This window comes from Corvus hawaiiensis, chromosome 1, assembly GCF_020740725.1.
Source record: "Corvus hawaiiensis isolate bCorHaw1 chromosome 1, bCorHaw1.pri.cur, whole genome shotgun sequence".
Taxonomy (NCBI): Eukaryota; Metazoa; Chordata; class Aves; order Passeriformes; family Corvidae; genus Corvus; species Corvus hawaiiensis.
In genome coordinates, this window is record NC_063213.1 from 48102158 (window position 1) to 48117472 (window position 15315).

Genomic DNA, 15315 nt, shown 5'->3' on the forward strand with positions numbered 1-15315 from the left:
ACAGCACAAAGTATTTTGTGCTGATCTCAAGTAGTAAATCCAAATTTATTTGCATTGGGGCAGTTACTAAGTTTCTCTTCATAAGAATGTTATCTTACTTGTATGTCATTCTTGCATTTTTAGAAGAAGTAACTCAAGGCTTCTAAAAACTAATCAACACTGGTGAAGTATTGAAAGTACATAAACCACAAAGGTGGTTCCACAGTACTTACTAATGACAACTGTATGATTTCTTCAGAATTTGTGTCTGTGGATATCCTCGCCAACAAGTGAGAAAGTACAAGGGAGTCAACAGCAGGATTCCAGTTTCATCTGAATTCATGGTGCAAATGCTAACAGGGATCTATTATGCCTTGTAAGTTGTTTTTTTTTTTTTCTAATATGCATACAAGATAGAGAAATGCCAGCCTAATTTGTGTACTTGTTCAGACATGCTACCTTGGGGCCATTTCATTTTCTAGTGGGCAGATGTTGTGTCTAGTGGTAAGGTCCTTGGGAAGAGACAGTAGCTGGATGAAGTTACCTGTGTCGTGCTGGGAAAGATGGTTAGAGCAGCACTTGATAGGTGTAACTGCTGATGGGAAGAAAATACTGTAAAAAGCCTTTTCCAGCCATTGTCTGCTGTCCACATCTTTGCATGGTTAGTTTTGACGTCAGTCTAGTTATAGAAAAGGGGTTTTATTTTTTTTTTAATGAAATGCTGATGTCATCTACCATTTGATAGTCATGTTAATATGTGAAATTGGTTTCTTTCTTAATTACTTTCTTAGTAACTGAAATAATTGGAGACTAGTAATACAGGAATACTCAAAAGGTGGAGTAATATTAAAAATTCCTGTTTGTTTTTCAGAATATTTCATGAGTAGCTGATCAACAGCTAATAATACAATTCTTAAACTGCTTGGAATGGCCAGTGAAAATAAAACTTCAAAGTTTGAAGTTTTGAAGATGCTACTTCAAAGTTCTCTAAATAGCAAGCTTATTGCTAACAAACACAAGTAGTTCCAATCCTCTAAACTGAACTCTCAAGGAACAGCAGATATGTGAGGGCTTTGTGACCAAGAAGGTTGATCTGTTGATGCTTATTATTATGTATAATTTTACCTTTGCAGTTATAATGGAGAATGGGATCTGGCTCGTAAAGCTATGGATGACGTTTTGTATAGAGCACAGCTTGAACTGTATCCAGAACCTCTGCTGGTAGGTATTTTATTTCAGCAGTTTGTTGAGTAAAATTTTTAGCTTGGGAAATGCTTCCTGTGAACATGCATGATACAAGATGATACCAGGAACCTAAATCTGTGCTTGTGCACACAGCTCGATCTGTAAGTGCACACACTACACAGGGCTTTTCACTCCACTTAATTACGGTGTCATGTTTCCTAGTGACCAAGCTGTTTTCAGTAGAACACTTCTGAGCCTTCAGAACTAAGATAATAGTGCAGCAGAACTCTGAAGGAGTAGCCACATCTGGAAACTAGAAACTTTGTTTTAAGAAAGTGGGAAGTATTAGTTCTGAGAGCTAATTGCAGTCAGCATTCTTTATAGGCCATGCGAAAGGGGGGCGTGCTTTTTGACCATAAATTGGAATTGTACAGAGTATTCTTCTTGAAATAGTAAGAATCTCCAACAGAATTCTTGGACCTTTGTGATAAGAACTTAAGTGCATCTCTTCTGTTCTAGGTTGCTAATGCAATAAAAGCTTCACTGCCTCAGGGTGCCATGAAATCTAGTAAAGAAGGTACAAGATGTATTCAGGTTGAAATTACACCTACTTCATCCAGAATATCAAGAAATGCAGTGACTAGCATGTCTATAAGAGGGCATAGATGGAAAAGGCATGGTAAGAAACACATTTTGCAATGAATTCTTTTCCCATGGTTTTAAAAGAATATTGAGAATTTTATTATTTCACATATTTATTGCTTATAGGCAAGCAGCAACTTGGAGAATTTTATTTTCTTGACTGGTGAATGGGAATCTCAATACAGTTCAGATGAAGTATATTGTTTATTTACTTACCCATGGTTAAAAAAAAATGCAGCACACACAAACCCTTTTTGTTAAAGGGAGGTGTACACAATTACTGCTCTCTTTGAAAATGATGTTCCTGCTTTCTTCTGGAAAGTAGTTTCTAGTACTTGAAGCAAAGTAAATATTTAACAGCTTTATCACAGAACATCATCTGTCTTAAAGTACTTAAATAAAAATTGGAATTAAGGGTAGAGGGATAAATTACAATGTTTTGGTGTTGTGGTTTAACCCCACACAACAACTAAGCTGCATACAGCCACTTACTCACTCCTACAGTGGGATGGGGGAGAGAACTGGAAGAGTAAAAGTGAGAAATCTTGTTGAAACAAAGCCAGTTAATGAGATAAAGTGCTGTGCCTGCAAGCACAGCACTTTGCTGTGCCTGCAAGCAAAACAAAATGGGGAATTAATTCACCACTTCCCATGGGCAGGCAGGAGTTCAGCCATGCCCAGGGAAGCAGAGCTCCATCATGCCTAACAGTTACTTGGGAGGACAAACACCAAATATCCCCCCCTCTTCCTTCTTCCTCCCCTAGCTTTATACACTGAGTATGATGTCACATGGTCTGGAATACCCCTTGGGTCAGTTGGGGGCAGCTGTCCCAGCTGTGTCCCTTCCCACCTTTTTATGCACCCCCAGCCTGCTCATTGGTGGGGTGGGATGAGGAGCAGAAAAGGCCTTGGATGTGTGCAAGTGCAAGTGCAGCTCAGCAATAACAAAAATATCCCTGCATCAACAAAATATCAACACAATTTCCATCCCAGATCCAAAACACAGCCTCATACCAGCTACTGTGAAGAAAATTCACTCCGTTCCAGCCAAAACTTATGTATTTGGGCAAACTAGTGTAAGGGCTTCCACAAAGCAGAACACAAGTCTGGGCTGAAAAGCAGGAAAAAGTGGTGCCGAATGTACTGCAGAAGCAGCAGTACCAGCAAGAGATGCTGTGAGTCTAAATGTTGTATTTCACTACCCTTGCCACCTTCAGGTGAAGGAAGAGCTGCTGGACCAGCGATCAGAATTGGCAATGGCCTGTTCTCTTGGGATTGTAATCCTAGTAATAGGCTAAGTGTGTGAGTGTAGATAAGACTGCTTTTCTAATAGGTTCACTGAAGATTTTTTAGTACCATTAAAATTTCTGTAGGATGTGTAGTCTGTGAGCTTTTGTAGCATATGGACAGTTCAGTTAGAAAAATGTTGCCAAGTTACTTGTCATAAATTGGCCAAGAGGTAATTCAGGTAAGGGTTGAGAAATGCTTGGTGGTAGAACACATTTGTGGTGGTAGTACCAATAGTAAGCTGCCAGAGGGGGGGAAGGACAAAGAAGAAAGGTAAAATAACCAAATTTTATTTCAATTAATCAAAAACTGCTTAAAACTATCAGACAGACCAGAGGAGCAAAACACTAGTGTCTTTAGTGAGTTGGAGTAGCAGGTCATTACTGACATCTCAAGGCTGCTAAGGACCATTTTATTTTTCTTTCTTCAGCCTTAAATTTATTAAGCACGGACTATTGACCAGATGTGAGAGAACTGTATGCTATCTTAGCTTTTAAATGGACAAACGTCATCTGAAGCTTGGCAATTTTGTTAGGTATTATTTTTGAGTGGTTTTGATGCTTGTTCAAATGAGATGGTGGAGGGTAACACAGAGCAGAGATACTGAGTGCTAGCTCATCCAGAGAAATTGAAAGTGTATTAAAATAAACGTTCCCTTTGTGTTTACAGGAGACCAAAATGTTACAAAATGAGTATTGGAGACATCCTTATAAGAATGCAAAATTTTCAGCAAATACAGAAATAGAGAAGTTTTTACAGTTACTGCCTCCTTGCAGGGAGTGTGGCTTGGTGAAGTTCAAGGAAAAAAGTGTGGGACAAGTGTGCCCTGCAGGAAATAACAGTAAGGTGAAAGGGAAATGAGAATGCCAGTTGAACTCAGAAGTGGGGTGGAATGCTGTGTTTTATAAGAGTCTTATAAAGTAGGACAAGTTGAGAGAAACAGCAATAATCTAGTTAGGGTGATCCAAGCAAGGAGTAGTCAATGTTCAGGGATGAAGATTGAAGGACTTTCTCAAAACAGCTCGTGTGAACATTTTGTTTGGGTTTCTGGGAAAATGCTAGATTTGTCTCAACAGTGGAGGATTTAATGAAGAGGAAGAAAATCACTTGGTGTTAGGGTGGGTTGGAGTGGAATGTGTGGCAGGTTGTGGGAGTAGTGGTAAATTTGAAGCCTATGCAAATATTAGGCTAATTTAGAGTCCAAAGCTGAATCTGTGGTATCTAGCTAAGTGACTGCCAATTGTGTTGTTTCAAATGGTAAATGTTCCATGCGTAAATCACTTTGGCTAATCTCCTCAAAATTTTCATTATAAAATCTTAACAAAACTTTGGTTTGTGATTTAGAAGGCCTTTTTAAAGTCCGAGTGGATGGTAACCCATTTTCAAAATTCCGAATTCAGTGCCACACAATTCCTGAGGAAAGAAGGATACGAAATACATCTTCAGGGTCGGTGTGCAGAAAGAATAACAAGGCTTGTGCTTAGAGATCCTTGCTTGAATTAAAATGAATACTGGAATTGGTAGAAATTAGATGACACACCTTGCACCTCCTGACCATTATTCTCTCTCTCTCTCTCTCTCACAGTGTAAGGGGAAAAATGTATTTGGGGGGTTATTCCTATTTTTAAAATAATAAAAATGAGTCTAAATGGATTAGGAAGTCAGAGGAGACAGCTGAGAGGTATTTGTTGTTATACATTATGTGGACTCGGAGATCTGATGAAGCAAATTATCTCTTGGGGAAGCAAGGGCAGCAATTTTCAGTCACTAATTTTGTGTAAAATAAAATAGAAGAATCCCAGTGAATCACATTTCCAGCTGAGAAGCATGGGCTTTTTTTTATCTTTTAAATAATTGATTTTACTATAAAAGTTTTCAGACATTAGATCTTGCTAGCCTTTGCTAGAACTCTAGATTGAAGTAAGTTTTGAATAAAGCTTGACTCCTCTTGTGATACTTAACCCTGTAATTTGTTCATTAAGAGCAAGTTACTTAAAAGGACTTTTTAAATTTAATTAGTATTGTGAATTCAGACTTTACAGATAGGTAGGTAGGTACCTTAGAGGTACTAAAGGTGAGGGTGATTTGCAAAATGGATCCATCTAATCACAAATGGGTAGCATTTATAGAGTGAGCTGATACTAGCCACTACTTAGCAACAAATTATTTAGTGCTGTTGGATTGCCTGTAAATTATCACAGCGGAAGGGGAGCATTAGCTCTTGCGTGTAGAGGTGTGTGTAACAGAAACACTCTGATGTAACAGGCTGAGAAGAGCTAACCAGATGTTGGTAAGATAGTAACACAAGAACAAAGACGTCAACTAGCAAAGAAGGACAAGAAGTTACTTTTTTCTTCATTGCAGAAATTGACTTCCATGTAGCACACAGGGTTTAGAAATACTAGTCTTTGAATTCTCTCTGTGGAATTTTCTTACTTTTTTTTTTTTTTTAACAGTATTAATTCCTGAAATAATTGTAACTTGCAAGAATCTGAAATTAATGCTAATCTTGGGGTATAAGCCTGATGCTTTTATGCTAATTAAATATGCTAACACAGTTGTGCAGGACATGCAGCTTGAGCTTGTGGGAGTTAAAATTGAATTACAATCTGAATGGGCAGTTTGCCTTTGCAGACTGAGGTAAATAATCTAGGCAAGTGTAGTAAAAAGGTAGACTGTAATTTTGAATTAAGTTTTAGCAGTTAGCAAACATGAAATGCATTTATCAGAGTTGATTGTACTACTCAAAGCGTTCTGAAATGTGGCACCAAATTCATTTTCCTTCAACTGCTATGGGTGTATTTATGTTAACATTCAAACTGACATAATTACTCAGTTTTGTCTCTACACTATCCAGCAATGTCCTTGGTTTTCTCTTTTGCTACATTACCTTGTGCACTGGGTATTAATATCTCTCTCTCCAAGGCTAGACCCCCAGAGCTGTCCAGCTTGAAAGCAGTGTTATCTTCGCAACCAAGCACTATGAAGCTGAGAGTTTGGTTTGGATGGTTTTAAGAGCTGTAAAATAAAGAGAGTTTGCTGCTCTAAAGGGCATGGATTGTGTAGTCTTATCCCTGCCCAGAGACTGTAGGTGCTATGGTAGACAGTGTTAATGGGAGCTGAGATACCCAGCATCCCATTTTTTCCATTAGTTTCCTCCTGTAGTCAGTTAAACTTGGAGAAAGGTGTATTTCCTTTAGATGTAATGATAATGAGTAAAACTTAATTTTTTGGGGTTTTTTTCCTCAGTTCATTGTAGCAATGGTTACACAGCTGTGGGAATGCAGCAATGGTGGGTAAAGTGCTGATACCACAGCAAGATGTTTCATTTAGAAATGCACACCACCAAATAACAATAATTGTGTTTGCTTTTATACAGAATCTTTTACAAAACAAAACCAATCTTCTTGTTTTTCTGATTTCTGCTGTGTGCTCTGAGTCTTCTTTCTTTGGAGTTGGATAATTGGTGCTTCTCTGCCCTTGGTGGGGAAGGGACTGGCAGTTAAACTCTGTTCCGTCCTTCTCTCTCTCTGGGGCAGCAGGAAGGAGTTCTGAAAATTGCCATAGGCAAGGCACATGTTCTTCACCCTGGTGAATTTAGAGCACTGAGGCCAGTCAGAGCATTGGTCTTCTCTCCTCACTAACCTTTCTGCTCCTGTGTTTTTAGGAAAAAAAGGCTATATTTGATGGCGGTATCGTTATCACAATTGTTTATTCACATCATTACTATTGCAGTTCATGGTGCTCCTTGTTACCTTTGCTACTAACAATAGAAGACTTTTGCAGAAAGTGCTGTTAGGAGTAAATGGATTTATTTTGAGTTTCCTCCCAAATACCAGGAATTTAGTGGCAAATAGCATCAGTTGTTAATGTAATTTCCTTTGGATAGTGCAGCTTGTTAAATAGATGCTTTCATTGGTCATTGATTAGTTAGAAAGACTTAGGATTATTAGAATTTTCAGGTAAAATAAGGGATAGCTCTTACACCAGGGGACACTGATGTCCATCCCTGCCAGAATAATGTTCTGGCTCAGTTGTGATCAGTGCAGACAGCACAAAGGTAGTGAAAAGCCCAGTGCTGGAGCCCATCTGACCTAGAAGTACACTGTGCCTACACAAGAGTCTTCAGTGAGGGGACAGGAGGAAGAGGGGATCCCCTCGACTTAAAAGCATTAGAGCTGCCACTGTGAAAAATCATCTCATTGTAAATTCCTCTGGTTTTGGACTTCATACTGTCAGTTCAATGTGCTGCCAGCTTCTGTCATGTGCAGTAGCAGACTGGAAGTGTAGTCTGGGTGGTCCTTACTTAATCCTCTGGTCTGAAAGAGCTGCATTACAAATAAAACAGAGATTCAGCTGAGCTTTATTCTGAGCTGTGCATTTTTAGTCTTGTCAAGTTCTGTGCCACAGCGTTCTTCTCCACTAGTTTTTCTGGGGTATCCAGAAATATCTTTCTGGTTGAATATAGTTTTTTGAAATGTAGGAAGAAAATGGAAGTCAAAGTGTGCTTGAGTTGGCTTAGTTGTTTTACTGTTAGTTTTGAGGCTGACCGTGGTGCAGCATCGTGACATTGTACGTGTAGAATTTCTAGTCTTGAATGGTAATACATGAAGTTGATATGCCATTTCATTGTAAAAGCAAGTTTCACTCTAGCATGGTGATACAGAGAATATAGTCATAAAAGGGAATTATGAACTGTTCTTTGGTTTCTGTTAATCTGATTCATGACCCTCAGAAATTTCAGTTTTGAAAGACCAAGTGTGGGCCTTTCCAGTATGTGGTGCAGGCTAGTAACTGGAAGATTGAAGACTGCAACTTTAGAAATAAAGCAAAATTCCATACTTGCTAATGTTGCTAATTAACAAGAGGTTAATATGTGTACATCTGCTTTAATTTATAATGCTTAAGTCATCTGTATCTATTGGCTTTTGTTTCATGTTTTGTTTCAGACATCTTTTGTTTGTTTTTTTTTCTTATCCATCTTTAATTCTAGAACAACCAGAGAATGGTAATGATGCTACTGAATTGGGCAACTTTATCATACCTGAGATTAGTGTCACAAGTGTGGCTGGAGAAAGGACCGGGAATGGGGAAAAGAGCAGAGCTCTAGCAGAGAATGATGTTCAGCATTTACAGGGAGTACAGGAAACAGCTACAGATCCTAGAACTGACAGCAAAAGCATGCCAGAAATCAGGAGGCAAAAATCTGTAAGAAAAATGATGGAGGATGGAATAAACTCATCTGGCAGAGTGCAGTTTTAGCAGAGCACTTGTAGCTGCACTCTAAGGTACTGCTGTTGATTGAAAGGGTCACTGCTGCATGTTTCAAGAATTAAAGTATGCAGTTAATATATTTGCATGCGTAATAACACAGTTGCATGTATTGCACACAGCTTTGTCTGTGCCACAGACGATAACGACATACTTACAAGTAGATCTATTTAATCTGGAGAGAATACACCAAGACTCAACATACCTTTGAGTTTATTAAGCGTATTTATTTGAGTTTACAAAATCCAGTGATCAATGGTATGAAAAATCCATCAAAATGGATGTAAAAGGTATCTTGCTATGTAACTCAGATTTCCCAAATTCTACCTTTCACGGTGTACTGGAGATCTCATGTGGTGCTTGAGTTTCCAGCTGGTACCACCAGACCTGTGATGCAGAGAGTGACCTTTCAGTCCTAAAGCATTCTTGGGGTTGCTAAACATGCAGGTGCCATATTGGGTGTCCTGGGGCATTGATCACATACCTCTGTAATTAACAAGCTTTGCCAAACTGTGTAGTGGATCACTTGCTCAAAATGAGATTTACACTTTTTTTTTGTTGTGTATGGTACTTTCTAATCTCTAAGTTTCTAATTTCCTGCATGAATTAACAAGACTGCATTTCTTTTTTTTTTCCCTTTCAAAATCACAACAAAATGAGATTGGGGGCATGCTTTTTGATGTAGTTAATGCAGCATTACGTGCTGTAACTCTGTATCCTAATGAACCTTAATTCCAATATGTCATGGAATAGGTAAGTGTTGTCTTCTGTTCTCTGTTCTATTGCTTTATGGCTTCATGCTTATAAATACCAAAATTGAGCAATATGTAAAATCGATGCTTGTGAGACAGTCAATTGCTAATTTTTTATTTCCGTTTCTATCATACAGATAACTCTGAGTTAGCAATTGAAGAAGAACTGATAGAAGTATCTGAAACCGATGAAGGGTTTTACTCCAGGGCTACTTCCAGTACAAGTCAGTCTGCCCTATCTAACAGCAGCACCATGAGCAGCAAGAACCTCTTAGGGAAGAGTCAGAGAAGGTCTGGAGGAAGCAAACCTGGAGGAAAAGAAAAAGAAGGGGAAACCTGCAGAGAGCACTTATCACGAAAACAAACTCAGAGAGCCATGAGTGAGAATCTAGAGCTTGTCTCTCTGAAGAGACTGACACTGACAACCAGCCAGTCCCTGCCTAAGCCTGGCAGCCATAGCCTGGCCAGAACGACCACTACTGTGTTTAGTAAATCCTTTGAACAGGTCAGTGGTGTCACAGTTCCAAATAATCGTGGTGGTGTCTCTGGTACAGAGGCAAACAGGTTTTCAGCTTGCAGTCTTCAGGAGGAAAATTTGATATACGGAACAGAAAGAACAGATCTTCCTATTTTAAGCAAACAACCTAATCAGCAGCGACCTCCTAGTATTAGCATAACTTTGTCAACAGATTGATAATAAATTGGCCAGTATGAAAAATAAATTACTGAGACTTTATCCTGATATTGGTACATTAAGCTTTTTAATATGCCATACATTACTTCCTTAAATCTCAAACCCATAAATTCTCACTTGGCTCATGTTTGACAGTAATAGTGAATAGACAACAGTTATAATTATTTTGAGTCAATTTCTGATAGCTTTACAGCTTCATGAAAAGTTTATACCTTCACCAACTGAACAACCATTAATTGGTTGGTTGTCACTGACCAAGGTGTGTGGCTTCTTACAGATGTACAATGAGGGAACAAATAGAGCCTCTCTCCCAGATTCTGCTTTTTGTCTAACACTTGGCATAGGCAAAACTGCAAGTACTTAGGGTTCTTTTTAGGAGGAGTCTTGCAGGATTGTCACGCAGTTTTGGAAGAGCATTGTAAGAACAAACATTGTCATACTTTAGCCATGAGCAAGCTGTGCTTACATGTAAGGTTAAACTAGAGGCATCACTTCAGTGTTTGATGTTCTGGTGGCTTTTGTATTGGTAGTTAGTACATGTTGCAATGTGCATACGTCTTTATTCCTGTATAAGTCCAATTTTAGATGCATTTTGGTTTACCTGTGTGTCTTCAAAACTGGGCCTAAAATAATACAGCAGCAGTGCTTGTGGCTGGGAGTTATTATCAATTGCTATAGTAGTCACTCTTTAGATTAAAAATTATGCAACAGACTCTTGCTTTAGGATTCTTAAGTATCAGTTCCAAAACTACCCCCTGAAAAGTTGGTCATCAGTATTTTTATTGTCTGTGGGGAAGAGATGTGCTTATGTACCAATGTTAGGTAGAAATATGAGCCCTTTGCACTGACTCAAGCAAATCAGGAGTGTGAATGTGCTTAACATGAGTTTCGTGCTTGAGACTAAGAGAATACTACCAAAGGATGTTTACTTTCAGTAACTTGCAAGCACAAAGGGAAATGACAATGTAAATATAACTAGCACTGTAATTCGTAGGGTTTTTTATATCTATTATTTTTCTAGTTTAAAATTCTAAACCAGCAACCTGTTCAAGGTTAGGTAAAACCTTTAACCTTCAGTGAATTTGACAATAACTTTTATAATGTTGAGATTTTAATTAAAAATGGACATTAAAAACTTCTTATGCAAAAATCTGAAGCAGCAGTAGCTGACAAAACCACTCCGGTAGCAGTTATTAGCTGATGAACAGACAATATATTATTATGAATGGAGAAACAGGATGAAGAGCTAAGGCATAGTTGCTCCCAACTGTCCAGATTTCTGCAGCTGTTAATCCATTATTGTCAAGAACATTGTAAGAAAAACAAACACTAAAATCCTGGTAGACTTTCCCATTTGCCTGGAGATAAGTTTAGATGTTTCTTTTTGACTTAAACTGAAGCACAAGTAACTTAAACAGCTAATGTTATTCAGGTTTATAGCAATTAATAAGTTGGTTAATTAATGAAAGAGTAAGTAAGCTGTATAATTGTTCTAATAAGACCAGAGACAGGAGGTGTACACTCGTGAGAATTCACCAAAGTATGCAGAACAACCCCATCAGCCTGTAGGTGTTGGTATTTACCTGAGAGCCTGAGTTCAAAGGAATGTGCCACAATTTCTCGTTCTTCATTTCGTTGTGTGACACTGTTCTATTCCAGTAATGCAGTACTTCACCTTTTTACAGTGAAGTCTTTTCCTAATTTTACATGAAAACTTGTATTCCTAATGGATAAACTACAAATTGCCCTGTTTAGTTTTTAATACTTTGGCCAGTGAGAAAAACTGGTTCTTCGAGGTTGTTTTTGTAAATACTTTCTACAGCAGAAAATTTAGCCTTTTTTAATAGGTTTTTCTGCGATACACATTAGACAGAGCATTTGTTTCACATTGACTCATGCATCTGGCTGCTGGACATGCTTAACCACGAGCAGCAGCAGGGTGTTAGGCAGCTGATAGTAGGCACTGGCTGTCTCTACACACACTGAATGTAGAGCTCTTCCTTCTCTTGAAATTGGATCTAGATGTTGGAAAGAAACAACCTGCAGAACTTACAGCAGTTTCCTAATCCTTTGCAGGGTCTAAGAGTACACTGGAAAAAAATTGCAGTAATTTAAATTGACGTAAACTAGAATAGATAAATAAAATTGCAGTAGAGAAATATTTGTTATGGTATTAGTTGTGAGGTAGTGTTGAGGGGCTAGAATTTTTGAGAATTCTGCTGGTTTTGGTTTGTTTCATTTAATTCATAATTGTTTGTTACCTCCATGGTAGACACTCTTTCAGGCTGGGTATTGGTATAAAAGATATTTATTATACTAGGAAGATTTAGCTCTAAATAATTAGGATTTCACATTAGGATCTAAAATGCCATAAAGTGTAGATATGCAACATAATGTTTCCAGTACTCTTGACTACAAGCCAAATGGTGTTGAAATGAAGTTAGTTTATCCTTTTATTTTATCCAGCTGGTCTGGCTTGAACCCAAGACATAGGCTTGTATTGCTACAACTGAAATAACATAAATCTTCATGCTTTTTTGAGAAAATGATGAAAGGTTCTTGGTACTAAAGACTATTCTGTCCATACATATGTGGCTTCATATAAACTCATATGTATTGGTCTCTGGAGCACATTACCCAGTGAGTGTGTTTTTGTGAGCTGACATCACACCTTCCTACTGATCCAGTCTAAAGAATTTCTTTCCTGAGTACCAAAACTTTTGAGTTGTGCTTCTTTCTTTTCTCAAAAATTGAAAAGTTCACAATGAAAACAAAAAAAAAGGCACAGTAAGGGAGAGTGAGGGCAGAATTATTTGTTGTCCAAATATCCATGGTGCAGGATTAGGAGAGGGGTGGGGAGAGGGAAGTAGGGCAGGAAGCAGATACTTCTAAAATTGTCAGACTCTGGGGGTTTGAGCATTATACAATCACTTCAGACTGTCAAATGGAAAATCTTTGTTAAAGAAGTAGATGTCTTCTAACAGTGTAAAGGAAACCTATTAAGACACCACATATTACAGCCTGCTTGGGAGTGGGTAGTTCTGATGAATACCTTCCAAACGTACACAGCTGCACCATTCTGCAGGGAAAATGTTATGTAGGAGTGAATCATCTCACATTGTAACAAGAGAAGTTGTTTCAATGCTGGCGTTTAGAACTGACCTTACTGTTCCAAATCAGAGGGCACTGTTTCCAAGGATGGCTTTGAACAGCAACACTTGCAAAACCCATTGAAGCTAAGAATTATTTTTGTTGTGAGAATATGTAACATTTGTGCAAAAAGTGTATGGCCTCTAACCACTTGCTGTAGAGCTGCAATGACTTTTCTGAATGGATTTAAATGTCTTGAATTGCCTTGATTACCTAACAAATTTGAAAGGTACAGAAATACAGAGCTATTTTAGCCACACTTTTCTCTAAGGAGGTTTTCTATGAGAAATTCTAGAAATTTCTAATGTAATTGTCCAAATACCTTTTGCCAGTGTTTGAGGCTTACAGTGCTGTAAATAGATGTGTAATATATTGCCTTTTGTATTTGTATAATTCTACTTCTAAGACTAGATGTGCACATTTCTTGATATTCCCTGAAGTCTGTGGAATATCTGCATCAGTCTATAGATGTCGATCTTCACATGAGAACCTGGATTTAAGCAACTGCCACACTTTCATTCTTCAGCTCATTATGTGACACTGTTTTAGTAGCACAGTTTTTCACCTTTTTTGCAGTGAAGTGTTCTCTTAATTGTACATGAAAACTTACATTCCTAATGTATAGGCTACAAGATTTGTCTTTTTAGTGTTTAATAATTTTGGCAGTAAAATAAATTGGGTTTTTTTGAAGTTGTGTACTTTTGTAAATACTTTGTACAGCAGAAAATTTTGCATCTTTACAGACTTTGTTGAAATACACGACATAGCAACGTATTTGTTCAGTTTTCATTCTACACATCCAGAAGTCACATTAAGGTTGACTGCATTACTTAAAATGTGCTGAATACCCATTTTATACAATGGATGCAAATGCAGATGCAGCCCTGTCAGGAAGGACACCATGGCTGAGAAGCACTGATAGGTGAAATTGAAGCAGGTGAGTTGGCAGAAGCACATGGGGGTCCTGTCAGTAGTGCAGCACTACTTGGGCAGCTTGGTAGGTGTGAGTATTAACAGTGGTTTGATACACAGCCATTATCTGCAGCATGTCCAGGGCTCCTGGGGGCTGCTCATGCTGCTGACAACAGAAGCAAAAGTGGCAGTGAGTACCTTGGCCTTCTCTGTATCTTCTCTCAGCAGGTCCTCTGCCCCACTCAGCTGTGGTGCATATTTTTCCCTAGTCTTCCTGTTGCTGATGATCTCTGCTAAATCTTTTTTTGTTTCCCTTCACCTTCCTTGCCACATTCCACTTCATTTGGGCTTTGCCTTTCCAAACCCTACCTGTGTGTGCTTGGATGTTGCATCTCCCCAGGTGGCCTGCTCTTGCTTCCACCTGTTGTATGCTGCTTTTTCATGTCCAGTCAGGAGCTCCTTGTTCATGCTTCCATGCCTTCTGTCACCTCTGCTTGCTTTTCTGTGTGTAGCCATAGACCATTCTTAAACCTGGAAGAGATGGTTCTTGAACATCCTCCAGCTCTCTTGGGCCTTTCTATGGTCTCCCATAGGCAACCGCAGGGAGATGCCTGTGCAAGGCAAGCTCTGTTCTGTAGGTCCAGGGTTGGGATCCTGCATTCAGTTCAGGGTTTTTTTTCCTTTCCCCTTACAAATGTAGTGTCTGGCGCAATGCTGTAGAGAAACCTGGATGACTGAAAGAGCTGTAGTAGAGGGCAGCAGCAGGAGATCTCACTGTGTAGTTTCCTTTTATTCAGATGTCAGTCTTTGACTGTGTCTTTTGAATGGGCAAAACTCAATTTCCCTTCATTTAAATAGGTGAGAAAGGAAATGTGATTCCAAACATCAGAATAGGTAAAAAGTTTTCCTTTGCAAAAGGTACAAATTAAGACTTGATGCTGTGATTGTCCTGTAAGTGTTTAGGATTTGCAATTTCAGTTAACAGTGAATGAAAGGCAGGGCTTAAAATGGGTTCTTAACATCGTTTCAGGGTGGAATAGCTGTTGATTAGTGAAAGACAACATGAATTTCAACACCTTTTCTCTTCTCAAAACGTGGTACTCGAAAATACTGCCTGTATTTGAAGGATGAGAGTAGCCAAGAGCCTGCTGGACAATTCACAGGGAAAGGGATGTGTGGAAATATTACAGGCAATTAGTAACCAGTTACAGAAATTACATTTGTTCCTACAGACTTCACAGCTGGTTGCTTGCACTGAGCTTGTAATAGTTGTTTTTCATGTTAATTTGGCTCTGTATTAAAGATGACTTCAGTATGGGGGTTTTCTCCCAGCCCACAGCTGCCAGGTAATAAATACACCTGCTAAGTCAGGGCAGTGGGAAGAATGTCACTGTGAGACTGCAGAAACCTTTGTGAAACAAGCCTTCACGTTGCACGGCGCTC

General features: G+C 38.7%; 1 protein-coding gene across 5 annotated transcripts in view; it reads left to right on the forward strand.

Annotated features, from left to right (window-relative positions):
* Positions 1-13650, forward strand: part of FAM126A (family with sequence similarity 126 member A) — a 47766-nt gene extending 34116 nt beyond the window's left edge. For 3 of the 5 annotated variants that reach the window (XM_048303496.1, XM_048303517.1, XM_048303507.1), the window contains exons 8-11: positions 239-355; positions 1113-1200; positions 1684-1843; positions 9254-13650. In XM_048303496.1, coding sequence (XP_048159453.1) covers positions 239-355; positions 1113-1200; positions 1684-1843; positions 9254-9810 — 922 coding nt within the window. In that variant the 3' untranslated portion in view covers positions 9811-13650. Of the gene's footprint in view, positions 1-238; positions 356-1112; positions 1201-1683; positions 1844-8086; positions 8382-9253 lie in introns of all 5 variants that reach the window. The other 2 variants (XM_048303537.1, XM_048303526.1) reach the window with 2 other exon arrangements.
* The last annotated feature ends 1665 nt before the right edge of the window (positions 13651-15315 follow it).